The sequence below is a fragment of the Meles meles genome, chromosome 7, assembly GCF_922984935.1.
Source record: "Meles meles chromosome 7, mMelMel3.1 paternal haplotype, whole genome shotgun sequence".
Lineage (NCBI taxonomy): Eukaryota > Metazoa > Chordata > Mammalia > Carnivora > Mustelidae > Meles > Meles meles.
The window spans coordinates 9,374,681-9,402,654 of record NC_060072.1 but is presented as its reverse complement, the minus strand read 5'-3'; the positions used below and the strand labels follow the sequence as shown (position 1 = coordinate 9,402,654).

Below are 27,974 nucleotides of genomic sequence, written 5' to 3'. Positions count from 1 at the left end.
TTCCATTTCTTTCAAACCGCAAACGCCACAGACTCAGGAGACAAGGCCCAAGTGGTGGGTAAAACGCACAATTCGAGCAGCTAGCGAGGGCCGGCCAGCGTGGGATCGCGGGCCGAGCTGGGGCCTCGGGGCCGGCTCTCCATCCCCTCGGGTGCGGTGGGGTCCCGCAGGGCGCGGGCCGAGGCGGGGGCGGCTCCCTCGGACGCGCGGACTCTCACCCTCTCGCCGCGGCCCTGCGGAGGAGACAACCCCGGTCAGCTCCTGCGGTCGTAGCGACCGCCGCGGAGGACCAGGCTGGCGGGGTAAGTGGCGGGGCGGGCCCGGCCCCAGCCGGAGGGAAGGTCCTGCGCAGCGACTGGCAGGCTCGCGAGGGGTGGGGTCGGGCCCACCCGGCTCGCCCCGCCGCCCACACGCCAACCTCCCCGCCCGTCACGTGAGTGCAAGCCGGCACGCCCTCCGCCGCTGCCCGCACCCGCGCCGCGGGTCTCCCCCTCACCGCTGCCGGCCGCCACCTGGCGCTGCGGGCCGCCACCTGGGCGGCGCTCGGGCTGGCGGGCAAGCGCGCGCACCTGAGCCCGACGTCAGCGGCCCTCGCCGGGCGCGTGCTCCGGAAACGCCCTCCTGCGCCGTCCCCGCTCCCGCCCGCCGCAGCGTCACGTATGACGTCAGCCTGTCGTCAGGCGCCGCCGGCTTTAAGGCCACGCTGCCAGCCGTCTGTTGAATGGGTGTCGGGGGCAGGCGGCCGGGTTCCGACGTCTGGGGGCCGTGGAACGCAGTGGCGGCGGCCTCTGGAGCTGGTTCCCGGCTCCTAGGTTCGGTGTTTTTCCGGGGCTGGTAGAGCGGGGCGGGGCGGCCCGAGGGAGTCTCGCCTCGACGCCAGCCGTTCCCCACCCCTTCCCGGGCGGCGGCGCCGTTCCGGGGCGGCGACCGGGCCTGCGGCTGCACTTCGCCGCCTTCCCCTCCCTTTTCCCTCTGTGGGCCGGGTCTCCAGCGGAGTGCTTTCGAGAACCGGACTAGCTACTCCTGCGTTGACGTTTTATGTTTGTCTAGCGCGCAGTTCACCGCGTGATTTCAAAGACCCTTACTGATGCATTCGGGCGTAGATTGCGTTGGTTAGTGGGCTCGGCCGCCTCGCACTTCCCTGGGAGCGCTGAGGGTAAGTGCCTCGCCCGGACTCACATTTCAGGTGAATTGGAGAGTCCTGTTTCAGCGGCGTCGAATTTCAGTGCACTACACACCGACCGTTGTCCTCTTGCCCTCGGGCTTCCACCTGGTCTCGCGGTGCCTGACACAACTTTACTCCCTGGATTTTCTCAAGGTGTTTTGTGTGTCAGGAAGGTGAATACCCAGTTCCGCGAGGGCTTTCTTCCCCCTTTACCTACCTCTAGGTCATGTGGAAGGCATTATCTAACCTAGGTGCCCTTCTTTGGGATTTTTGTGCAGAAAATTGAAAAAACAGATCACATAATTCAGGCATTTCTTTAACACGACTGTCCTAACACCATTACACTCATCCACACTTACCACTTTATTATTTTTTTTAAAGATTTTATTTATTTATTTCACAGAGATCACAAATAGGCAGAGAGGCAGGCGGAGAGAGAGGGGGGAAGCAGGCTTCCCACCGAGCAGAGAGCCCGATGCGGGACTCGATCCCAGGACCCTGGGATCATGACCCGAGCCGAAGGCAGAGGCTTTAACCCACTGAGCCACCCAGGCGCCCCCACACTTACCACTTTAACACACAGTTGAGTGTTTACCATATGTTTGGTAGTCCTGTCCTAATCCAGACAACTTTTGGATTATTTTAAATTATTGTAATTTGTAAACCACCTAAGTGTTGCAGTTACATTTTCTTTTTTTTTTTAAATATATATTTTATTTATTTGACAGACAGAAATCACAACTAGGCAGAGAGGCAGGCAGAGAGGAGGAAGCAGGCTCCCTGCGGAGCAAAGAGCCCGATGCGGGGCTTGATCCCAGGACCCTGGGATCCCGGGATCGTGACCTGAGCCGAAGGCAGAGGCTTTAACCCCCTGAGCCACCCAGGCGCCCCTGCAGTTACATTTTCATAAGATTAGTTAATGGAGGCTTGCAAGCGCTGTTCATTTATTTACTGCTAATTCTGCCGTGAGATCCATGAGATAGCTGTTTCATATATGTATATACATATTTTTTATTTATTATTTTTTTAGAGGATACAACCGAATCTCAAAGTTAATTAACTTGTTTCAGATCACACAGCTAGTAAGTCGTGGACCCAGAATTTGACCCTGAACTCTAACCCGTCTTCAGAAAGGGGATGTAAAAATGGGTGGGGAATTCCCTTCGCAAAATGTAATTTTAGATTCTCTGTTCAAGAAGCACCTACTCTTTGAGAGTTTTTTTTCTGGGCAAGCCCTATAGTGAGAAGGACATGTTTTTTAGTCCACCAGTAGGTGTCAGCACATTCTGAACTTGAGCTCTTTCTGGAAGAGCCAGCTGGTAAAATGGTAAATACCAACTATTCTAGCGTACTAAGGCATGATATTTGGCTTTTCTGCCAAATTAAGATTTTAATGTTTTTAACTACCTCCTAGAGGATTATATAGGATAGTGATGAGCAATTTACCAAGAAAACAAAAACACATTCGAAGAGCTATTATCAAGACCTTTGGAGTTGAGTGACTTTTCGTCCCAGATTCCCAGCTGTTTGTGCACATGAGACTTGATTGTGTTAAATACAAAAACAAAAATAGGTAGTTGGAAACAAGAGCAAGCAGAGGTTGCCTGTTTTTTTCTTTTAGGTGGATCCCTGAAACCGAAGGCCATTTTGAACCCTGACTCAGTAAATCCTGTGTTCCAAACCCTTAATCTTGGCTATGTTACTATCTCGATGGCTGCTCTTTCTTGATTGCTGCCTGGGACTGGTGGCCACGGCCAACATTATGCTAGTTTTGGCTAATCCCTTATTTTATCAAGCTTTTCAGACTTTTGAGTCTGAAAGGGAAAGACCCCTCCCTTTTAGGGTCTTTTAGGGAAAGACCCTAAAACTTGTGCCGATGGTATTGTGGATTGGGACTTTACACAACTGATGATACGCTGGAAAAATCATCCATAAGAAACTACCCTAAGAGACCCTAGATCTCAGGTTCACAGTTCACAAATGTGGTGATACACTTTTGGCTTGCGTTTTAGCTGGTTGCCTCTTTTTGGCCCTGTAATTGCTCTCTCCGCAGAGGCAGTGAATGGAAGATTCTCCCTAAGGTCAGCGTTTAATTAATTGCCTCGCTTTGGCTGCTGCAGTATTCCAGGCATCGATCCTTCTATTAAAATTGCCTGGAGGTTGCCAAATCGTCAAACCTCGATCTCCCAAGGACAGCCAGAAGGGAGTCACTAAGGTGAGAGGAGGGAGGCGCCGTGTGCAGTTTACTATCTCGGTCGCCCGCGGCCCCAGGCGCGGGACCTATCCGGTGACTAGATTGGGTCTTGCACCTGTCCATCATCGGAAAGGACTCCTCGGCGACTGTTTTGCCGTAAGACTTGCAAACTGAGCACCGCCTATGGAAAAGAGGGAGGTGAGGGTAAACGTTGTGTGTACTTCCCCACTCATTGGATGGCTACTGTGTCAATCACACCCTGCCCAGTCTCGTTGGCTGGAAGGCCCCAGGCAGGTAGCGTGGACGCGGTGCTGCCCCTCCCGAGCTGCGAACCAGGCGCGTGACGTCTCAGACATTTGTTGTTGGGGTTTGAACCTCATTAATTATTCATTAGGTACTTGAAAGGACTCCAGTGATTGGTGGCTGGGAGGCCTGGTCGATTGTTTCTTAGCTAGAGATACGTGTCACCCTCTACGCGGCTGGAGAAGTTTCGCATAAATTATCCGATGAGGGGCGGGGCGGGCCCCCCCGCGCATAGATTAGGCAAATACGCCGAGGAGGGAGGGGAGGCCGGCTACGAATTAGCCTAAGTTATTAAAGATGGCGGCGGAGCGGAGTCGCTCACCGATGGACTCGCCGGTCCCGGCCTCTATGTTCGCCCCCGAGCCCGGCTCCCCGGGGGCAGCCAGGGCCGCGGCGGCTGCCGCCCGGCTCCACGACGGCTTCGACTCGGACTGCAGCGAGGACGGCGAGGCGCTCAACGGCGAGCCGGAGCTGGACCTCACCAGCAAGGTAGGCCCGGGCGCGGGCGCCGGCGCTGAGGGGACCCGGCGGGCGCTGAGGGGACTGGGCGGCGGGCCGAGCGGTCTCCGGGGCGACGGCGACGGCGCGGGTGGAGGCGGGAGGGGCCGAGCCGAGCCCGCCCACCTGCCGGTGCGGGAAGCGTCTGGGGCTCCCCGGCGAGGGGCGGCCCCCGAGGCCCGCGCACCGCGGTCCTCTCCCGGCGGCGCCTTCCCGGCCTCCCGCCGTCCGGCTCCCGCCGAGACCACAACCCCTCGGCTCCGCCACGTGGAACGGGAGCCCCCGACGCCCGGGGCGCCCCGCGCGGTGGCCGTCCCCGAGCAGTGCCGACTCCCCCGAGCCCGAGGGGGTGATTGTCTCCCTGCACTGGCCGCGGCAACCGAGAGTGGAAGGTGGCCGAGGCAGGGGGAGCGGAGGCGCGGGACGATCACCCCACGGGGAGCAGGAAGGCGGCCGGGGCTCTTCCTGGTGTCGGACTAGGAGACGGAAAGTAGTCGCTCAGTCGCGGAGAGGCTTGTCCGAGGAATTCCTTCCCAAACCAAAACTGAAAGATGGGCAGGACCCATAGTCTCCCCATGCTGGGAGTGGGACCTCATCGTGTATGAATGGAATAATGAAGGACCTTTGAAATCGGGGCTTCTGAGCTTGTGAGAAGGTAGGCAGGAATTAAGGGCTCAGCTTCTGCTTGGCACTGGGAGGATGAAGAAGTACATATAAGATGTGACTGCTGTTTGAAAGTACTTAAACATCACTAAAGGAAAGAATCCCAGCTTGAGGGTCAGACAGGGCTGGGTTCCCTTTCCTGCCCTGCCACTTTAAAAGGCTCTGTGACCTTGGGAAAGTTTCTTAACCTCTCGCTTCTCCAGCTGCATCATTTTTAAAGTAGAGATGTGTTGTAAAAATGAGAACTGTATATGACGTTTAAAACAACGACAGCAATAACAACAGGCCCAAGGTGGGGTCATTTGCCCCCTGGGCTACAAACCAGTACTTAGTTGCAGCTTCACCCTCTCCCCAGGAGTGAAGTTTCCGGGTCAGCACTAGTGAGGTGATCTGCCTGATAGGACCCCCTGCCTTTCCCAAAGGGAAGGTAACCGTGCCTGAGATGATCCTTCCTTTTCTTCCCCTGATAACCTTGTCTCACCCCCTTTCTGCCTATAAAATCTTTGGGTTTTGCACAGCTACTTGGAACTCCTTTCTCCTTGCTCAGTAGGGCGCTGCCTGATTCATGAATTTAGAATCAAGCCATTTAGATCTGGAAATGTACTCGATTGAATTTTGTTTTCTAACAGACACCTAGTACAGTGCCTAATACGTACTACTCAGTAAATGTTTGAAGTGAGCCGAATAACTGATAATTCCCGGTGCAGATTAAATAGCAGCCTGTGGAAGAGAGAACACCAAGGCCACCCCCTACCTACTGTTGGATAGTTTCAATAAAAAGACGTTTATTGAACATTGAAAACATTTGTGACTTTTCCAAAGTCTGTGGTGGCAAAACAGTGTGAAACTTGACCCAAACTGGAAAGAACTTCCCTTGCAACCTAGGCAGCCAAATTTCAACTTTTCTCTCTCCCTCTAGTCTCAACTACCTACTTAGAAACCAGCTGTCTGCCTTATTACAGTTTTCCTATCTGATGTCTCTACTGCCACAACGAGAATGGCCAAGCTCAGAGAGAGGGATGATCAGAGGAAATGTGTGAGGTGGTGTGACATGATGCAAAACACCCAGACAGCACCCAGGTTACAAGTTTAAGCCCTAGTGAGTCAACTCAGGAAATTGTAAGAAATGCACTTGATTCAAAAGCAGATGAGTTGGATATCAACTCATGGTCAAGATGCTGGAGAATCCTGAAAACACAGTGGGAAATTTCAAGGCAGAGTTGCAAAGAGAGTAGTACCTTCATTTCCTGACCAGCTTATTTAATGTTCCGGGATAGGGAAGTATTACTTCATCTCAGGACTGGGGAAGTCTTCCTTACTGTTTTAAAGTTGAGAACCTACGTATATATATGTGTGTATAAATATACATATATATACATATATATATAAATTTTGATGATATTGAAAAGAAAAACTGTGTGGAGGGGAAGAAGGGATGTGTTGAATAGATTGATTGCTGAGGAAAGGACCGGAAGCTGTAAGTTTATACACTTGCTACAATTAGTGGGGGAGACCAAAAGTTCTGAGAGCTTTCAAAGGGAGAAACAATTAGCTGACTGTAGTGGCTAGTTTCATCCAAGAAGGTTTTCCTAGGAATGACTGGATAAAGGAAACTAATTACCATTTATTGAGCTGTGACTAGATGCTTTTCATGTTACCTTACCTGGTCTGTACAGTGCGCTTAGGATGCAGGTAGTATAGTCTCTCTTTGTAGGTTGAAAAACTGAGACTCAGAAAGGTTAAGTTCTTTGTCCAAGGTCACACACAAGTAGAGGATGGAATCTGACATACCGACTGGTAATTGGCCTCCCCACATAAGTAGTTCATATTTTAATGTTACTGGCAGAAATTTGCGAAGCGATGGTGCTAATACTCATCTCAGTGTAATGGTGTTTGTTGATGAAGATGAGTCTTACAGCGGTTTTAACTGCCGATTCCTAAATAATCAGGTCAGCCAAGGCAAGATGGAATGGAATTCTCCCGTTACTGTAAGAACCATCGGCCTTGGGGGGAGTGCATGGCAGTGCATGAGATCTCTGTCCTGTGAACTTGCAAGCTGCAGGGGGGAGACTTTGACATGTAGGTAGTAAAGCACTGTTCATCAGTTTCTGCCCACAGTCCAGATTCTCAGTCGCTGTGGGTCCTGCCTGTTAAGCAGCAGGAAGCAGGCTCCTCACACCCTCTTTTCTGTGGGTTGTGGTTCAGACATACTCATTTTAGTCCACCATATAACTTAACTCATGGAAGGCTTAGGCTCAGAGTCTATTTCAGGAGAGGCAGAGAGGGCATGAGGGGGTTGTGTAGCTATTTTAGGTCAGGGTGCTGTGGGGTTCAGTCAGGGTCTCTGGTCAGGCTGTTGACCTGTTGGCTGTGGTGCTCTTGTAGTAAGTGTGGTCTTAAGGCTGTTGGTTTCTCTTCTAGCTGGTTCTAGTGAGCCCTACATCAGAGCAGTATGACAGCCTACTTCGGCAGATGTGGGAGAGGATGGACGAGGGATGCGGAGAGACCATATATGTCATTGGGCAGGGATCAGGTGAGCATAGTTTTCCTTATGCTTTATTTTTACAAAATTATTTAGAGCACATTTTCCCTCTTTTATTGACTTCCTGTTCATGTGTCTCAGTTGCAGTGATTCTTTAGTGTCCGCAGAACTGTTTGGGAAGACCTTAAAGTACAAAATGATAATGCTAATTCCCACCTTGGTGGTCACAATATGCTTCACTTCAAAGATTCGCTTTCTGGGTAGTTTTACAGGTGCTTCTTTTCTACCTCCAGTACTCTCAATTTGCATAAAGGGAAAGTACAAAGCAAGGAAACTTCTTATCTCAGGTAATAGAACAAGTCATAGTTGGATCTACAGTTAAGCCTGCCTTGGGCAGCTCTAGGTCTTCCCTCTCCAGGCCCAGGTTACAGATCCCATTGCTACTTATGGCCTGCTTTGCGGAGAACCTTTGTGATTCTTCTTGACATCTGCAAGAAAGGGACACCCAGAATTCCTCTCTTCTGCAAGGCCACCTTGCCTAAACCACAGTGACCATTCAGTGTGCATAGTTGTGATAACAGAAGTCCTCTTTTTCTCTCTCTGAGATCCCGTCAGACAGGTAGCCTTGTTACTTTTCTGGAAGGGGCCGATTAATGTCCTCCCGCCTGCTTATTCCATTGTAATGGGGCCACTGTTTTCGAGAAAGACAGTCCTCATTGCAGATTATATCTTGGACTTTTGGGGTTTTTTTGGGTTTTGGGAGTTTTTGGGGGGTTGTTTCTAATTTATAAGCTCGATACAAGGCCCACTTACCTTTGCTTCATTATGACATTATCTTTGCTGAAATGGCAGCTGGGCTTATTAACAATTACAGATTTAGCTCGTACCAGAACTTGTCTCTGTCATCTTTGCAGGAAGCCTTGGTGGTGGGCCTTGATGGATCATTAAAGGAACAGTTCTTTGCTGAATGTAGGCTTTGTAAAGGCAGGTAATAATTCCTGTTAGTCTAAGATGGAGAAGATCTCAAAATCATTCTTTAACTATTTGACAGATATCTATTAAGTATCTTCTAAGGGCTTGATACTGTTGCAAAGTACTTTTGGATACTTATAATCTGGTCTGTGTCCCAGAGAGATGGCATATAAATAGATAACTTCAGTTGAAAATAATATTTGGAAATGCTTCAAGACTAACACATGGACGAAGGGTTTGATCTCCAAATACTGCTGTGCCTTCCTTTGAAATGTCTGTCCTATCTATCCCTTCCATTCCATCCTTGCTGCCACTTTCCCGTTTGGGGTCTTATCACTTTAAAAAAAGCATGGTCAGAGAGATAGACAAACGGAGAAGTTGCCTGTCAAAAAAGGGAGGAAATTGTTCAGCATTGTCAAGTGCTAAAGACATTAAGGAGAGTCAGGTTCAGAAAAAGGGGTTCTGTTTGGTGGCTAGGGGATTGTTGGTAGGCTTTTGAAAGCTTTTGTTCAGATGCATAGCTGGCTTGCTGTAACAGGATGAACCACTCCAAGGCCACTCCATGCTTGTAGCATTGAAGAAACCTCATCTAGATTGATTTTGACAAGTGTTGGGACTGTTCTTTGATGATCTAAATTCTTAAGACCCCACCCTTTCCCCCTTATTCTTTAATGTGGACTCTTAGTGAATTTTACCTTGCCTTGGCGACTCACAACTAATTAACCATCCGATGGCAAAGCGTAAGAAAATGTGAGATACTCATTGTCACATCTGCACACCCAGGCGTTATCTTTGTATCTACCAATTGGACGCTGTTATATTCACAGTGACTCCTTCCTGCTGGAATTCTTTAGAGGGAGAAGGCCATCATAACTAGTTAAACAAGTTGAGCATCAGAAGACTACACCAGGTGTGAGGCCCCCAGGGGTCAGCTTCATTACTGACTTCCTGTGTGGGCTTGGTGCTTCACCTCTGTTTATCCCATCCTTCATCTGTAAAATGGGGATAATGACATACTTCCTTACCCTACCTCAGAGAGATTTTGTATGGATAAGTTAGGTGTTAAAAAGTTCTAAGCAGAGTAATGTGTTCTTTAAGTATACATTCCTCATTTTTAAAAGGTGGCAGCCTGGCCTGACAGTTCAGGGTCTGGAGCCTGGTAGGTCTGCATTTGCCTGCTGGTTCTTTTCCTTGTCTTAAAATGGGGTTAATAATAGAATCTATCCCATGGTGTCATGGTGAAGATTAATACTTGACATACAGTAAGCATTATATAAATGTTACCTAGCGTTAGTAATTGCAGTAATAATTTTTTAAGGATTCTAAGTTAAAGTTGATTTACCATGAGATTTCTTTCAAGAACCACTTTGTTCATTTTTCATATTAAGTCATGGCTTACAAGAGCCAGCTACTATATTAAAAGTTCAGGGAACATAGGAGGAGTGTTAAGTCTTTCTGGAGGAGTCAGGAAGGGCTTCAAAGAAGAGGTGTTCCTTGAATTGATACTAAAGGGTGAATAGGAGTTTTCCAGGTAAATGGAGGCAGTAGTAAATGAGCAGAGAAAGCCACATGCACAAACACAGAGGGATTGGTGATTGTGGAATATTTGGTGAACCAAAAGTGATTCTCTTAAAAATGTATATATCTTAGCTCCTATGGGAGTGGGTTGGGAGAGGGGCAGAGAGAGAGAATCTCAAGAAGACTCCCTGCTGAGTGTGGAGCCCAACAGGAGGTTGACTCTCACCCCCCTGAGATCATGACCCGAGCAGAAGTCAAGAGTTGGATGCTTATCCGACTGAGCCACCCAGGCGCCCACAAAGGTGATTCTGTAAAGTGAGAATATAGAGTGTGAGGTTGGGAGTATCAGGAGGGTGAAGGCTGGATAGGTTGCAGGGCCCAGATCTTGAGGGTTTTTGAATTCTATGTCAAAGAGTTAAGACTTCTATCCTAAACGCGTGTTGAGCAGGAGAGTATGTACAGAAAAGATAAGTCAGATGTCAGGACAGAGCTCTGATTAGGTTCAGACATGGCTGAACATGTGGCCGTAGGTAATTGGACCTCTGCAGCTTTTCTCCTTGACCTTTGTCTCCACTCCTCCAGAGTGAGGAATGCAGTGCACACTGGAGAAGGGTAATGTGACTGGGAGCACTTTCCGGGAGCTCCAGATAGACGGGGCAACACTCATGATTGCCTCCTGGCATGGAACAGGACCTGAAAGCATTTTGTGTTATCAGAAACAGGGAGGGTTGGATAGAACTTGGGGGTCTGGCAAGAATGGTAGTATTAGCAGACTTCCTCTTAGGAACACTCGCAACAAGTCCTTCTCTAACCAGAAGATTTCCAGACTCAGCTGGCCGTGTATTGGAAACTCCTCAGCCCAACTGCTCCCTCTTTGTTCATTTGTTTTGCATTTTGCAAACATTAGAGGGCCTGATGGAGGAGAAGCACCCTCATGGGGCATCCGGGGAATGTTTGAGATACACCCTGTCCTCAGGATGCCTGTGTATAGTGGGGGAGTAGATACATCCAAAACACTGCTCCACAAGGAGTGGAATGTGGCGCACTGAGGGGCTTTCTAGGATGGCAAATACCTAGGTAAAGGTGTAAAGCTGAAGAAGTAGAGGGAACATGGGGGATGGCGACTGGGCCACTTACACTGGGACAAAACTGAGGAGGGGGTGTGGGATAAATGGGGGAGGCCTATAAGGAATTGGAACCAGATGCTGCTGGGCTGGGGAAGCCATTCCAGGGCTTTGAGTTAGAAATGAGAACGTCAGAATTGTGCCTGGATTAGGAGCTTAAGCTTGTGTGTATGGAGGCTGGGCTGCAGGGAACAGAGCCCAGGTGTTCTAGGACAAGCTAGGGGTCTTGCAGGGACCGAGGTAGAACAGCCCCTGAATCAGGCTGGCGGCACTGGATTGGCAACAAGGGAGCAGGGACAAGGACGGAAGGGCGAGGCCTAAAGCTAGAATCAGCAGGACTGGAGGGATGAGCATTGAGCGTGGGTGACTGGGAGGGTGGTGGTGTCATCAGAAGTAAGGAAGGCAAGGGAGGAACTGGTCGGGCACAAGGAGGAATCCTCGCCAGAGGAAAAAGCTCTAGGTTTGGATTCAGAAGACCCAAGAGCCCCTTGGCTCTTTACCAACCCTGAGACCTCTGTGGGTTCTGTTTATCCCATTGCTAAATGGGAACAGTAATGCCTACTACTTAGGATTGCAGGGACGTCTCAATTGCTTTGTTAGGGCTGTTCGTTTTTGTGCTGTTGTTTAAAAGGAGGGGTGGAGTGGTTGAGTTTAGATGCCAGGCTTCGAAGAATTACCATCCAGGCAACTGGGCATTCAGTCTGGAGCTCTGCAAAGAGGACAGTGCTAGAAATGAATGTTTCTATGGTTTGCAAAACTACAGTTTGAACCGTCGAATGAGGTGCCCGAGGGAGACGTTTAGAGGCTAGAGAAAAGGGCCACTGACTGATTGCTAGAAAAGACTGGCATTTAGGGGATAGGAGCAGGAAGAGCAGGCAGAGGAAACCGAGAAGAAGGAACCAGAGGGCAGAGAGGCGAATCAGGAGAGTTCAGGCAATAGGCAAGTGGAGTGGGAGGGAAGTGCTTCAAGAAGTGAAGGCGGTAGGATAGCCAGCAATGTCCGATGCCGGAGGGTCAAGAAAAGGGCATTAGGTGAGTGGTTGAAGTCCGTTTATGTCTTGAAAACCAGTTTCTTCTTCAGTCATCAGAAATACTAGTCAGCAGGTGCAATCACTTTTTTTGAGATGCTAGGTGCTAAGAGGAGGAACCCGGGAGATGTAGCTTAGTAAGCAGGGGCAAGGGAAAAGCGGGTGAGTTTCCTTCTTGTGGTTTAAGAATGAACTCATTTATAAAGGGAGGCATGGAGGGAGGGAAGAGAAGGTGAGAAAAGGTACTGCAAGGTGTTCGGGAGACAGTATAGGAGAAGAGAGGTTGGGGTCATGCTGCGGGGGTCAGCCTAGGGAAGGAGTGGAGGTGTTCTGTGAGACCCGGAGCCTGGAGGAAAAGCTGAGGGAGCAGTTGTGGAAATTGAGTGATACCATGTGGAAGGCCCCTTGCCGGGATTGCCTTACAGCAAGCACTCGAGTGAGTGACTGGTCCGTTGACTTTCCTTTGGACGCCCTTCCTCATCCTGAGCTCAGACTTATTTTTTTCAGCCGCTTGCTGGATATTTCACCTGAGCCACCTCATTTAAAAAATCTGTCCCTAACTAAAATCATTCTTAAATTCTCTCCCTGTTTTCCTTTGACTCCTGTCCTCATGATCTCTTGCCTGGATTATTAGTATTATTTCCTAACTGGGCTCCCCCTTTCTGGTCTCTCGCTTGCCAGTGCACACTTTATATTGCTGCTCCAGACATCTCTCTAACCCACAGCAATCTGGTCATGTTACTGCCCTGCCTAAACCCCCAAGGCTTCCCACTGCCTGGTACATACTGTGTTTTGCTGCTCTCTGACGTCTCTGCTTAACAGCTCCCACCTCTTGTGTGGTCTCTCACCACTTGACATCCTGCTCCCCAACATACCGAGCTGCTTACTGGTCCCTGAATGTGCCGTGATCTGCCACGCTCCATGCTTCGTTCCTCTGCCTAGGATGTTTTTACTCCTCTCTCTGTAGGTCCGTTTTCCATACTTGGAGACCCAGCTTGGAGTCAGCACCCTGCAAAGCTGTCCTCAGCTTCTCCAGGCAATGCCAGTTGCTCATGCTTTACATTCTTTTTGTACAGTTTATTGTAAAGCACTTAAGCTGTATTACAATTAATTAATTTTCTGTCTCTCCTGCTGGGCTGGGAGCTCACCAAGGGCACCTGTATTCCCAGTACCCAGCATGAGGCTTGGCATAAAACCTCGGAGAGTCTTAGTGATTACTGTTTAATGAACACCTTGCTTGAAAGGGAAGCCCATGGCACGATTATTTATTAACTCCGTGTATGCCCAAGTGTTTGAAGTGTCTGGTAGAGAGAGCCAGGTTCTTCTCCAGTGCCTGGGGTGGGGCCTTTGGTAAGGGTGGTTGACCGGCTGGCTTGTTGGCAGGCTGATGTCTGGGCTCTTGTCACCAGATGGGACTGAGTATGGGCTGAGTGAAGCCGACATGGAGGCCTCCTATGCCACGGTGAAGAGCATGGCGGAGCAGATAGAGGCTGATGTCATCCTCCTGCGGGAACGTCAAGAAGCTGGGGGCCGTGTGCGGGATTACCTGGTCCGGAAACGAGTAGGAGACAATGACTTCCTGGAGGTCAGGTGAGGAGGCCTCAGAACAGTTCAGCGTTCTCTGCAGCCTGACCTTTGGTCTAGGGCTTCGAGAGAACGATGCCGGAGCCTTTGGCGCCTGGCATACCAGCTTCACTCCTTCCCCTTCTGAGGCATGGAAGGAGTGTCCAGAGACGTGATCGCCCCATTTGCTATTTCTGTACTTGCCCATCCCTAAATATTTCCATTTGGTAAGAGTGGGAGGCCAGCTGTACATTTGTGGCCATTGCGTGGGCTGCATTTTCTTACCTGTCAGCCTCTGAGACTAAAAACCAGTGTCTTGGAAGAGAGCATTCTGTTCCTCTCTTGGTTCTTGGGCTCCTTTCTGGCAGCTTTGAAGAGGCTTGAGGAAGTTAAGAGAGAAAGGCATTGTGACAGGAGCCTAGTTCCTCCTGAATAATTCTTTCCATTCTGGGTGTCCCTCCAGGGCCATCCCCAACACGCTTAGCCATGAATGGGAGGAGCGGGAGCTGGAGGGGCTTAGGGGCAAGTCTGTCCTTAGAGATCCAGTTACTCGGGTTCATTTTTGCTCTGCTGCTGACTCTCACAAGGCTGTTTGGGTTCATGTCCACGCAGGGTAGCAGTAGTAGGCAACGTGGATGCTGGCAAAAGCACACTTCTGGGGGTCCTGACACACGGGGAGCTGGACAATGGCCGAGGCTTTGCCCGCCAGAAGCTCTTCCGCCACAAACACGAAATTGAATCCGGTCGCACCAGCAGCGTGGGCAACGACATTCTGGGCTTTGACAGTGAAGGCAATGTGGTGAACAAGCCGGACAGCCACGGTGGCAGCCTGGAATGGACAAAGATTTGTGAGAAGTCCACTAAGGTGATTACCTTCATCGACTTGGCTGGCCACGAGAAATACCTGAAGACCACGGTCTTCGGCATGACAGGTCATCTGCCGGACTTCTGCATGCTCATGGTAAGCGTGAGGGAATCCGGACAAGGGGGGGCTCCGTGGGCTGTTTGGGGGTGCTTATGCGCAAGTGTTAGAAATTGTGCTGCGACGGAGGCCTCTTGGTTTGGGGTTTGACATTTTCTAGGGATGCCCAGTCCTCTGAGCGCTATGGCCGTCTCGAGGGCTGTACCTTGATCTCTCTTCCTGGTGCCATTTGCAGACCTCTTTTATTTTCCAGAGAGGCACAGAGGAGGGTTTCTCATGGGGCTGGCTTACTGCCTTCAGAAACATCTCTCCTGGGGTTAGGCTGCTCTGTGGAGATGACACCAGGTGGCACCGCCCGGAGAAGGGGCGGCCTTGGACGAAATGGAGGAGAGCACAGACCGCAGTCAAGAGGGGCCGGGGAGGTGGCCTCCTTCAAAGCCTGGGGAGGAGTGTGAGCCAGTCCAGGGCGCTTGTGGAGAGGCTGCTGAGTGCCTGGCACCGTGCTGGGCCTGGAGATACAGCAGTTGAGTCTAGTAAGATTTTCCAGCAGCTTATCCTGTAGTTCACCTGAGAAGGGAAGGGAGCGGAAACTTCTGTGTTGGGTCATGCTGCAGAGCTTCCCTTCGGGTCCCACTCTTCTTCTGTGGACAGAGAGTGGGAGTCTGGGGGGTCCACAGCCTTGCACGCAGCTTCACAGCTTTCACGGAGAGCACAAGTGAGGAAGTTTTCCTTTGGCAAGTCCTTCTCCAAGCCTTTCCCCATTTCCCAGTTCCTCCAGCTGCCTGTACTAATAAGTGTAGTAAACACGGGCATCTGTTGAGAGCGGAGTTGAGCAAGTTGCCCCACAAACACGGGTTCTCAGGCAAATGCTCCCCAGACTGGAGAGTAAGGAGGCAGAGCACATGTGTGAACGCTCTTGTCAGCGCTCTGCCCAAGGTTCTTGGGATCTCAGCACAATTTCATCTCCCATATCCTTGAGCATTTTGAGGGGCCAGCACCAACTTGGCTAAGGAAAGCTGTTCTGCGAGAAGGGATTTCAGAGGAGGAGCCGCAGAGCGTACTGGGGGCAGTTGTCAAGTTTGTATTAAGAAAGGTACAGAAACCAGTCTAAAATGAGCATTTTTCCAACTGAGCTATAGGGAACGAAGCCATTAAAGGAAATATTTTCACCCTAGATGAAACGTTCTGTGTTATCTGACTTTTAGGCAGTAATCCAAATATTAAACACTTTCTGTAGAAAACACTGAAATCATTATTGCCTCATGACAATTTCCAGAGTGGGGAAAAAAAGCTTTAAAATATATAGACAACAGAGTGATAGAGCATTCTTTTATCCCAGTTGGGAAGAACAAAAGCAAGTCTGGGTTGGATAGGAAAGGTGTTTGGAAAAAACGAGAAGAATTAGAAGGCAGAGAGAGGAGGTATCTTGGTGTTGGCAGAAGGGAATATGCAAGGGACATTGGTGTTGGGGGGACAGCTGCTCACCTGTGACCTGGGGTCAAGTGAGAACATCACTTGACAACCTTCTGGAATGTATTAAACACTATATAAATATGTCATGCAACTTTAATTTAATTTTGTTTTTGTAAGTAACGCATTCATGTGGGACAAAACAAAAAGATGCCAAAGGGCTTATAGTGAAAAGTTTCCCTTCCTCCCTTGTCCAGTGTCCTCTCAGGGCAACCAGTATTTCCAGTTTCTTAGGTATTCCTCAAGAGATTTTGTAATTGTACCAGCAAATGTGGATATATTCTCTCCATCCAGCTTCAAAACCATCAGAAAAGTTGAAAGAATAATATGATAAATCCCATAGACCCGCCACTCAGATTCGACAATCACTACCATTTGCTCTGTTCATCTTTCTGTGTCACGGATGCGTATGTGTATTTTTGTTGTTTTGGCTGAATCGTTTGAAAGTAGATTACAGGAATTGTGACTCTTGACCCCCAAATCCTTCAGCACACAGCTCCAAAAATAAGAACTATCTCCTGCTGTTACAGCAGCCGGGAAGATGAACGAGAGTTCCCTGATATCTAGGCTGTAAGTGTTTACACGATCTTAGATGTTCCCCAGATGTCTTCCAGCTCTTCACAGCCGCTTTTTTCAGTGATCCATTCTACACCCTCTTAATGGTACCATGCTATGCACCTTGCTTTTTTTCCTCTCTTAAAAACATACCTTAGGGATTATCCCATGTCAATAGATAAACGTTTCCCCTTTTTTCTGTAGAGCATTTGGTACATTTTGTACGGTACACCTATACCCATGCCCTCGTTTATTTAGCTAACCTTTATGGTGATACTTTAAAACATTTATTGTTATGGGAAGGAACAGTAACAGTAATAAGAGCTGCCATTGCCCGAATATCTAATTCACGCTGGTTGTGCACAGGATCTTTGACCTACGTTATGACACTCAGGAAACCCTCTAAAGGGGATGTTGTTATCTCTCCATTTTACAGATGGGGAACTGGGGACCAGTGGTGTTAGACTGAATCTGCCTTGATGATTCTAGACCGTTGTTTCCCTGGACTGTCTGGGTTTGTCTTTTTTTTATTGCTTCCAAGTCTTTTCAGATTTTGACAGCCCACATCCTTAAATCAGAGGTTAAAACCATCTGTGCCCAGATGGTTTCATCTACAGCTCTTTTGTTTCTGGCCTAAGACTTCTGCTCCACATGTCCTGTTCTGATGGAGGCCTCAGATGGGCCTCAAATGAGAGCTCTCTCTCTCTCTCTTTTTTTTTTAAGATTTTATTTTTTTTTCTTTTTTACAGATTGAGAGAGAGAGAGAGAGAGATTACAAGTAGGCAGAGCAGCAGCCAGAGAGGGGAGGAAGCAGGCTCCCTGCCAAGCAGAGAGCCCGATACGGAGCTCGATCCCAGGACCCTGAGATCATGACCTGAGCTGAAGGCAGAGGCTTAACCCACTGAGCCACCCAGGCGCCCCAAGATTTTATTTTTTGACAGAGAAAGATCACAAGTAGGCAGAGAGGCAAGCAGAGAGAGAGAGAGAGAGAGGAGGAAGCAGGCTCTTGCCAAGCAGAGAGCCCGATGTGGGACTCGATCCCAGGACCCTGAGATCATGACCTGAGCTGAAGGCAGAGACTTAACCCACTGAGCCACCCAGGTGCCCCGAGAGCTCTCTCTTAACCCAGCCTTCTTTGAGGCCCTGTGCCCACCCAGCATCAACTTGTGTCTCCCTTGTCCTGACCTTTCCTTCTGTGTTGGGGCAGGTGGGCAGCAATGCTGGCATCGTGGGGATGACCAAGGAACATCTGGGCTTGGCATTGGCACTCAATGTGCCTGTCTTTGTGGTGGTCACCAAGATTGACATGTGTCCTGCCAACATCCTGCAAGGTAAGTGAAGCCTGCGGCCAGGAGCAGTCTCTGGGGCTGTCACCCACTGGGGCTCCTTGGTGTGCTGCCAGGGCTTCCGCCCAAATCTGCTGCTTTTTTATCTTGTGCTCAGACCTTGGTCTGAGTTTTCATCAAGCCAGAATCTTCTGCTTCCGCCTTTGTTTAGCTCTTGGTCTAAGCACCCTAGAATTATCCCCTGCTCTTTGTTCCTTCTGGTTCCAAATATAGGATCCTTGAGATTCCTAATCTGGCATCTCTTTTTAGATGGTCCCAGGGCCAGGGGGTTGGGTTTTACCATCTGAACGGGATACATACGGAGCCATTTGGGCAGAGGGTCTGATTGCCTTCTACCAGCAAATGTTTCAGAAAAGCCTCACATTTCTCCCTCATTCCTACAGACAGTGGAAGAGAAGTGGAGAGGTGTCCTTTTGGATGCCTCATAAGGGCTTCTGCAGATGTGTACATATCCTAGAGATCCTTAGTCGGATGACTTTTTATCCAGGAAGCAGAGCATTCTGAGAAGAACATTGCCTTTCCCATGGACCCCCTTTCTTACAGGATGTGGGTCTTTAAGAGACTCTGGAGAAATCTGACAGATTTCAGACTCGCAACCTTACCAGCCAGGCCTTATCTGTGTTCCTTCTCCTCTAGCAAGCACTTGCCCACCCCAAGTTTTGATCCTCCTTTTGCTTCTCCAGGCATGGCATTTAACACTGGTCCGTCTGCCTCCTGCTTCTCTCAGCAAGGAGTGGACCAGTCTTGACCTGGAAACCTGGCCAGAGAGAAAGCTATGTCCCCCTAATTGTGTTCCATTTCAACCTTTAAGAAACCCTGAAGCTGTTACAGCGTTTGCTGAAGTCTCCAGGCTGCCGGAAGATCCCTGTGTTGGTACAGAGCAAGGACGATGTGATCGTTACGGCCTCCAACTTCAGCTCGGAGAGGTAATGGGGTAGGGAGCACTCACTGCTGAGTAGGCACAGAGATTGGTTGGAATAGAAGATTCTGGTCTCCGTATAAGCTCTCCCATGCTGGCAACGTTGCCTAGGAGCTGCATCAGGCAACCCAGATTCTGAGGTGCTGGCCTTGCTGAGGTTGGAATTCCAGCTGAGTCTTCAGTGTCTTCACGAGTGAAATGGGAACAGTATTCCCTTCCCCGCAGGGTCCCCGGAAGTGTTAGAAATGATGCGTATAAAGCACTTAGCACTGTGGCTGGCTGCCATGTGAGACATACACAGCCCTTTTTATAACCGTTGTTATAAGTTTTTATACTGTTGTCTCTCAGAAACTCTCTAATCACAGATTAGCGTTTGGCATTTATTCATTAGTGAATCCTTTGGTTCCATACATGTTTATTGGATGTTCTGTACTAAGCTCTTAGTTTGCTCCTTTTCCCAGAGTCTTGGGGTGCTCAGGAGCCATCTGCCTCCTGGCTTGGTGGGGATACAGCACCCAGAGCAGCCTGGCATTTTGGCCTGTGGCAGTGTCCCTACGCTGCCTTCAGTACCGCCAGGCGGCCAGCAGAGGGGGTGCGTTTCAGCCGGCCCCGTTTCCATTCATTCCTTGCGCCTGTTCTGTGCAGGTGCTGTTCTGGGAGCAGTGGGGAATATTACAATTCCTGATCTTGCAGAGTATGATTAACCTTGGATAGGAGATACAGAGGCTGTTGTGATGACTGATGGAAAATCAGGTGTAATTATGTGTAACAGAAATGCAAAAAGTGCTCCCTACATCTGGGAGGAGTCAGGAGTGTCCATCCGAGAAGGGTTTCCTGGAAAAATCTGCCTTGGAAATGGGCCCTGAAGGATTTGTTAGTGGGGTAAGAGGGAAGGAGTTGAGGCAGCAGGATCAGAATAAAGAAATATATGGGAAGCAAAAAAGTACTAAGCTTTTGGGAGAGGAGAGGGTTCTCTGGTCTGCCTGGCAGACAGGAATTTGAGAGGAATAAACCTGCAGAGATGTTGGGAAGAGGAAATTCTGTCTGACTTCTTTGCAGTGGAAAGGCAGAACAAAGCCAGTTTAAGAATTTTAAGCAAGAATGTGTGTGCTTCGGGCACCTGGATGGCTCAGTTGATTAAACAACTGCCTTCAGCTCAGGTCGTGATCCTGGAGTCCCGGAATGGAGTCCCACATCAGGATCCCTGCTCTGTGGGGAGTCTGCTTCTCCCTCTGACCTCTCCCCTCACATGCGCGTACACTCTCTCTCTCAAATAAATAAATAAAATCTTAAATAAAATCTTAAAAAAAGGGGCGCCTGGGTGACTCAGTGGGTTAAAGCCTCTGCCTTCAGCTCGGGTCATGATCTTAGGGTCTTGGGATCGAGCCCCGCATCAGGCTCTCTGCTCAGTGGGGAGCCTGCTTCCTCCTCTCTCTCTGCCCGCCTCTCTGCCTACTTGTGATCTCTGTCTGTCAAATAAATAAATAAAATCTTGAAAAAAAAAATCTTAAAAAAAAAAAAAGAATGTGCTTTAGGAAGAAGAGGCGATATGAACCCCAAATACAGCAGTGGTCGAGGGACAGAGACACGGGGACAGATGTTAGAGATAAAACTAAATGAAAGAAGAAGGCCTTAGACTGGTCTGGCCAGCAATTGGAAAGCTGAGACAGGGAGTGGAGCCTAGGCCTGGGAGGGTGGTGAGGGGGTAGCGGGGCCCTTAGCCACCTCACATGTTCCAGAAGGTCTCCTGCTCCCACCCTGTCACACAGGAGCTGGCCACCTGAGCTCCTTTGTCTTTCTTCACCCTCCACTTAGGATGTGCCCGATATTCCAGATCTCCAACGTTACAGGTGAGAACCTCGATCTGCTGAAGATGTTCCTCAACCTCCTCTCCCCCCGCACCAGCTACCGGGAGGAAGAGCCTGCCGAGTTTCAGATTGACGACACCTACTCTGTCCCGGTGAGTAGCTTCTGGAGGACTGAACAGGGTGGGAGGCTGCGTGGGTGCTTCCTGCAGGGACATCAGGGCAAGTATGTCATGGGGAGGACCTAAGTGGGATCGATTGACTGGACCCTGGCCTTCTCTACAGGGTGTGGGGACAGTGGTGTCGGGGACAACACTGAGAGGCCTGATCAAGCTGAATGACACACTGCTGCTTGGCCCGGATCCCCTGGGTAACTTCCTGTCCATTGCTGTCAAATCAATCCACCGCAAGCGCATGCCTGTTAAGGAGGTGCGGGGGGGCCAGACAGCCTCCTTTGCACTGAAGAAGGTGAGTGCCGAGAATACCAAGAACTCCCCTCAGGTTCTCTGGTCCATCTCCAGTCGTCCTGGCTGTTCCATATTGCGGGGATTACTGATCTCACTTTTATAGGTCAGAAAACTCATGCTCAGAGAGTCCAAGTGACTTGCCCAGGAACACACAGCTAGTAAGTTCTAGAGCCAGGACTTGAGCCCAGGCCTTGCCTGCCTTCTAAACTCTTTTCCTTCTCCTAGTGCCTGAGATAGGTGCTCCAAGCTCAGTGGTAAGATCAGAAAGACACCTCCCTCCTGTGTGGATGGTCCCTCTAGGTAGGGTCCTTGGAGTCCATGCCAAATCCTCCTTCCAGTCAGTCCTCTGTCCCTCGGGGGTTGGGGTAAGTGTTAGCTCTAGGGTCACCTACCTCCCTGCCAACCACATTAACCAGCAGAGTGGGACTTTCCTTATTCTCTCCAGCAGTCACATCATGCTCGCCCTGTCCCTTTCACTTGAACGCTTGTCTACGTCTGCCCTCTCACCACTACTTAATTCTTACCCATCCTTCCAAACCTAGCTGAAGTGCCAGCTCCTGCCCGAAGCCTTTCCTGATCCTCAGTCGCGGTATTTAGGCTTCCCACTTAGAACTCAAATCGGCCCTGCATTATCCACCCTAGAAGGCCTGTGATCTAGTGCGGTAGGAGGTCAAGGCTGAGTTGGGGTGGTCTCCATTCCCAGAAAGAACTCCTGGTCCTCTGGGACCAGAGGAGAGAAGCCCTGGGCATTATTTGCCCCTGAGATCTGGCATTCCCTCTTTCTTTCAGATCAAGCGCTCGTCCATCCGCAAGGGCATGGTGATGGTTTCCCCACGCTTGAATCCCCAAGCATCCTGGGAGTTTGAGGCCGAGATCCTTGTCCTCCACCACCCCACCACAATTAGCCCACGCTACCAGGCCATGGGTAGGTGTCTAAGGGCACTGCCAGCAGAGGCCCTGTGCTCTAGCTCTCCCAACAAAGTATTGCAGCTACCCAAACCCTGACCTTTCAGCTGCAGCCGAGAGTCGGGTCTCCCTCTCCTGCCCGTAAGCTGCCATTTTTATTCAGTTCTGCAGACATTAACCAAGTGCCGGCTTCACCGGGCTCTGGAGACCCAGTCTTGCCCCCAGAGCCTCACTTTCATTCCTTCAGCAAACGTCTTCAAAATGCTGCTCTGTGCCCTGTGGACACAGTGCTGGGCAGGGGATCTACCGTCAAGAAGCCGACAGTCTAGAGAAGGCTCACGTGCGAACAGAGTGCCCTGTATTCAGGAACCAGGACCGTGGGTCCAGGGACAGGTGGGGGCTAACTGGGTGTGTACGGCAGGATCAGACCTGAGAGCGGCCCCCTGAAGCCTTTAGCGGACCACAGCTCCAGCATATTCTATGTTCTCACTCCTGTCTCTCCTGCCCAGAGGCCACTGGGGAGCTCAGTGACCTCTGTTGTGACCCCCTGGCTCTATCAGCTCATGGTGACCCCCTGGCTGTCTTGGCAGTGCACTGTGGGAGCATCAGGCAGACAGCTACCATTCTGAGCATGGACAAGGACTGTCTCCGCACCGGGGACAAGGCCACTGTGCACTTCCGCTTCATCAAGACCCCTGAGTACCTGCACATAGACCAGCGGCTGGTGTTTCGAGAAGGCCGCACCAAGGCCGTGGGCACCATCACCAAGGTATGACCCAGCAGTCCTCCTTGCCCAGCCCCAGGAAGCACTCGGCCACGCCAGTTGCAGACTGTGAGCGCAACAGGAGAAGCCTTACCAAGTCCCCCTAACTGCCAGGGACAGAGGTGCTAGTTCCTGCCTTAGGAGAGTTGGAATAGTACTGAAGTGTGGCCTCAGTGCCATTTTCTCTCTTACCCCCGAGAGGTCTCCCTGGGCTTTGGTGGTGACCCTGGAGGAGAGCAGGTGTGGTTGAGGCCTGGCTGTCCTCATAGGAAACAGTGGTATCTGGACGTGGCTGTGGTCAGCCTTTGAGATGCCCCAGGCGCAGGCTCCAGTGGCCTGGCTGGGGTGCTACCCTTACCACACTGGGTCACGTCAGAGTGGATGTTGGACAGCAGGGGGGCCTAGGCGTGAGTTCCCTTGGGGCTTGAGCTGTTTGTGTGTCCTGGAGCCCACTTCATGCCCTCTGCAGACTTCACTCGTGGCTTTGGGTAGAGGCACTTGACAGAGTGATTTGACTCTTGCTCCAAACAGCCTGTGCGAAATCTTGGGATCAGCCTTAGGGTGGCCTTGCCTCCAAAACGGCCTTCCTCAGGCCCTTCCGTGCAGACCTGATCATGTCCCTGGAGGCCACTTGCTTCCGGGACTGCCTGAGAGCGGCAGAAGCTTCCAGCACATGCTGTAGTGCCCTTGGGGGTATGGCCGTCCTCCCCCCTGCTTTGCGATTGAACCTGGATCACAAGGGAAGGCTCTAAATCAGTCCCTCCTGGGTGGTAGCTGTTAGGATCCCTGATACCCACGCTCTAAATGTTTCCAGATGCTGAACATTCTCTTGGTCTCTTTGGGAGGCCTGAAGTTAAAACTTGCCCCAGACTCTTGTTATCGGCGCAGTGGGAGAGATGCAGCTGATGCTCTGAGGAGTTTCAGTCAGCTTAGCAAGAAAGCCTCAAGTTCCTTCCAAGGCTCTGGGCGGGCCAGACTCGAGCCTAGGAGCTTGGCCAGGCGGGGCATGGCCAAATGCACAGGCTGTCAGTGGGCAGAGCCGCCGGGGCAGGGACTAGGATGGAGCGGGCTGGGCTGAGGCAGCTGAGACATCAGCGGGGGAAGGGGCTGCGCTGGGGCACTGAATGGGGATGAGGACATCTCTGTAGCCCACCACCCCTGTCATGGCCCCCTTGCCATCCGCCTTGCTCAGGACCAGCGGGGCCAGGGAGTGGAAAGTCCGCAGGGCGGGGGCGGGGGCCCGGGGCCAGGGCAACTGAGCCGATGCCACCGCCTGCAGCTCCAGCCTCATCCTTAACTCCTTGCCTCCCGCAGCTCCTCCAGACCACCAACAACTCCCCGATGAATTCAAAGCCCCAGCAAATTAAAATGCAGTCAACGAAAAAGGGTCCCTTAACGAAACGAGAAGACGGCGGTCCCTCCGGAGGGCCGGCAGTAGGGGCGCCCCCACCTGGAGATGAAGCTTGCTCTCTGGGGACTGTGCAGCCAGCCGGGTCCAGCAGTCTCCAGCCACAGGTGAGCGTGTGGCTCGGGCTGGGCTGGTCCCCTGACCACCTCGGGGTGGGAGTGAGAGGGTGACTGATACTCTAGTTGGTGGAGGTGACGGGACAGCTTCAGGCAGCCTGGGTCTCGCTCCCACGTCGGCAGAGGGTGTCTCCCCCGACCCTCGGCACATAAGTGCCAAGTGTGCACTGTTTGTCTCTCAGGGCAGTATTTTCTGATCTTTGAGGTGTGGCCTGCATACAGCTGATTGATTCGGTCCTGATTAGCATTTGATACTAATGAAGCAACAGAAAATGTCAGGGTTTCCATCTCCCAAGAGCGAGTGCGTGGTCTGTGTGTGGGAGTAGGGTGTGTGTGTGGCGGTCCAGAAGGTCGTCAGAAAGGTGCAGAGGGCCTTCCCGGGTGGGCGTAGAGGAGGCCGTGGGCCCCGTACTCGTGTGGCTCTCACTCAGCATCTCCTGATAGCTTTGTCCCCTGCTTCTGTCCTGCTGCCCCCTCTTATCGCTCCTCCCAGGGTCGTCTCTATCTGACCCCCCTTTGGAGAAGGAAACGCCTGTGTGGACCTGTCCTTTCTGTCCTCCCTCCCACGTTGGGCCTTTCTCTTTCCCCCTCTCCGCGGGGGCAGGTGGTGCTTCCTGCTGTCCTAGTGCTTCTTGCAGCGCCTCTGTCTCACCCCGTCATCACGTGCGCCCCGCTTGCTAGGAAGGCAGGCTGGGCGCTGGCTCCATCGGACAGAGGGGGTGTGCCCGGCTCCAAGTCGCATAGTAGATGACTGTTCAGGCTAGGCTGGGACCGTCCTTCCTGCTCGCTTTTCTCCTACCCCTTCTCCCGCCCCCCTGCCCCTCTGCTGTCCTACCCTGCTCCTGGCGGGCCACTACTTCTCAAGCTCCTTCTTTCTCCCTTTCAGCCCAAGCCCAGCAGCGGGGGCCGGCGACGGGGGGGCCAGCGGCACAAAGTGAAGTCCCAGGGGGCCTGCGTGACTCCTGCCAGCGGCTGCTGAATCTCCCTGGCCCACCCCCACCACCCAAGGGATCCTTGTACTCGGGCCACTGTTCTGCCACATGGGCCAGAGCAGCTCTGACCACCACCCGCCCTCCCCCAGGCCACAGCTGGAGCCTCGTCATTCCCTGCCCCCACCCCCATTTTCCAGGGGGGTTGTAATTTATAAGCTGAGGAAGGTGGCCAGACTTCAGAGGACTGACCATCATCCACCTTCTTCCCCGCCTTCTTCCTTAACTCAGATTTTTTGTACATCTGGGCCCTTAGTTTTTATTCTTTTTATTATCTCTCTCTCTCTCTCTGGTGTGTGTGTATGTGTGTGTGTGTGCGCGTGTGTGCGTGCAGAAGGGTGGTGGTGCAGAAGTGCAGCCGGTCAGGGCCCTGGCAATCTTTCTTCTTTTATCCTCTGTGGCTGGCCACCAGCCTCCAGGAGCTGGCTGCCTGCCCACCTGTCCATCCGTCTGTGTGTCTCTGTGACAACCTTTAGGGGCTTTCAGGAGCTAAAGAGCACCCTCCTCCCCTGTGCTCACCGTCCTCCCCTGTGCTCACTCCTCTGCACCCAGAGCCCTCCACAGAGCCGGACTCAGGGCTTGGGGGCTTCATAAGTTCTGCCAGAGCAGGGAGCCTTCCTTCTGGGACTGGGGGGCTTTTAACAGAATGGAGAGTGGTGGCCTCCTTTTTCTCTCTTCTCCTTCCCCCCCCCTTACATCCCCAAAACAGGTAATGCCAAAAGCTCTTAAGCTATAGCCTGTAGATGTGTGGAGGAGAGTGGCACTTGGATCGTAGGACCCCTCCCTGCCCCTAACTCTGACCCTTGCCACTGACCCAAAGACAGCTGGTGGTTTTCCTTTCCCCATGGAGACAATCCTGTGTTTGCCCGGCCAGGCCAGGGCAACTCCCGTTGTGTTGATTTTGAGCTGGAGGCTCTGGCCCTCGAACTTTCTATGATACGAATCTTACTGGGCCTTGGGGCACTGATGACCTGGACTGGGTTTGGCTTGCTCTGGGTCCCGCTCACCAGCACCTCTTACTGGTGGGGGTGTGAGGTGTTCCGCTGAGCCAGGCCAGGACTGGAACCCCTCCTTCCCCACTACAGCCCCGCCATGTTGCCCCATCTTGGCTGCTGCAGGAGCACAACAGGGAAGGGCCTGAGCCTGTTTCGGAAGCCCCATTTGGGGTGTGGGAGGGCAAGTAGGGGTAGTGAAAAAGATTCTTCCGGGCCCAGCGCAGAGCATTAAAACCTCTGGAAGATTCACTGCCTGGGGTGGGGTGGGGATCACTCAGGCCAGTGAAGGCATTGTGGGGCCCAGACCAGCCTGGCCCGAACTGTGGCCGGAAGCCCCAGGTTTAGGGTGGGCTGGTGGGTGGAGATGTGTTCTTTCTAGCCAGGGCAGACACCCAGCTGGCTGGGCCCTTCCTCAGCCTTGCCTCCCTCCCATCCCCAACCCTTCTCCATTCTTCCTGCTTCTGGACTGCTGGTCCCCTCACCTCCCCTCCTTCCAACTATTTCCAGTTACCACTGACCCATGGCCATGGACTGACCAGACCAGCACAAAAAATAAAAGTTTGTTCCAAGCTGACGGTGTCCTATTCCCTGCCCAGGCCCTCCAGGTGGAGGTGCACCACGGGGAGCGCCGGCGGTGCCTGCCCCAGAGCCCCCACCCCGCCCCGCCCCCCCTGCGGTGCAGGGCAGGGGCAGGACGAGCCCAGCTTCTCTCAAGCCTGTGTGGCTTCAGAACGCAGGCTCCTGTGGCACATGTGAGACAGGCCAAGTTGCCAGTCTTCCCCGAACCTACTTCCTCATCTAGAGCGAGAGGTAAACAAAATGCCTGTGTGGTGGTGGTTGTGAGGATTCAGCGAGAGAGTGTGCGGCGAGGCTCCAGGCGTTGACCGGTGGGGGGCGCCGCTGACCCAGCCCGCTGCTGCTTCCCGGGTGCAGGGGGCTGGTGTGCAGGGAGAAAGGGGCTGGTGACAGGGCTCTGCTGGGTGTCTCCCTCACTTAGGCTCTTTGATTTTGAAGCCACCATCTAGGGGAGAGGTGGCAGTCCGTTTTTCTAGTGAAGGCAGCTGAAGCTCGGAGGAGCAGGGCTGGCACCCAGGTTCCTGCCGGCACCAGCACCCCCATCCCCGCACCCCGTCTGCGGTACACGGCCGCTCTGCCCTATGGCCTTTGGCCCCTGCCTGTTCTTCGTGTGCTCTTTCCTTCTTGCTTTTTGACTCTGGTTCTCCTAGGAGGGGCTGCTGCCCACTGGTGCCGTCGTAAGAGGAAGGCTCCAGCACAGCGCACCCCTCTGCTCTCGGTCCCCGTGGCAGGTGCCGTGGAGTCCGTGTTTCCCCAGGATTTCACCGGGGTGGGACCTTGTTTGGTTTGAATTCTTTTGCCCCTAAGAGTAACCACTTTCTTTACATTTGGAAACCGTGGTCTCCGCTCTGGCCTCTGCCCTCAGACACGCAGGTGGTTGGTCCGGATCTCGGGTCACCAGGCCTGCTAGCGGGGCTGACAATACAGTGTGGTACTGTCACTAACTGGGACTCCACAGGTCCTCTATGGATCTCAGCCCTACCGACTCACACTTTGGAACAAAACACCAGCCCTTTTGTAGATGACAGAGAATAAAGTTGTTAATCATCTCGAATGGCCAGTCCTGACCCTTCTGTGTGCACAGCTAGCGCCTGCGGCGTCTTCAGTCCAGTTGGGACCTGTTCTGGCTTACTGGCCTCCCTGGCACAGGATAAGGGAACGGCAGTGTGCCATGGTGCAGGGGGAAATGCAGGTTTGGGGGCATGGCAGACGGGGTGAGAGCTGTGC

General features: G+C 51.9%; 1 protein-coding gene across 2 annotated transcripts; it reads left to right on the top strand.

Annotated features, from left to right (window-relative positions):
• Positions 1–743: 743 nt before the first annotated feature.
• On the top strand, positions 744–27,878 carry GTPBP1 (GTP binding protein 1). 2 transcript variants are annotated; one of them, XM_046011350.1, is made up of 13 exons: positions 744–1,156; positions 2,787–4,151; positions 7,245–7,356; positions 13,357–13,537; positions 14,123–14,471; positions 17,665–17,788; positions 18,615–18,729; positions 20,538–20,682; positions 20,813–20,995; positions 21,784–21,919; positions 22,491–22,669; positions 23,978–24,178; positions 25,074–27,878. In XM_046011350.1, the coding sequence occupies exons 2-13, from the start codon at positions 3,960–3,962 to the stop codon at positions 25,164–25,166; spliced, it is 2,010 nt and encodes a 669-aa protein (XP_045867306.1). In that variant the 5' UTR covers positions 744–1,156; positions 2,787–3,959; the 3' UTR covers positions 25,167–27,878. The 2 variants fall into 2 exon arrangements, with proteins under 2 accessions (XP_045867306.1, XP_045867308.1); XM_046011352.1 differs by lacking the exon at positions 744–1,156 and having other exon boundaries at positions 2,153–4,151.
• Positions 27,879–27,974: the final 96 nt, after the last annotated feature.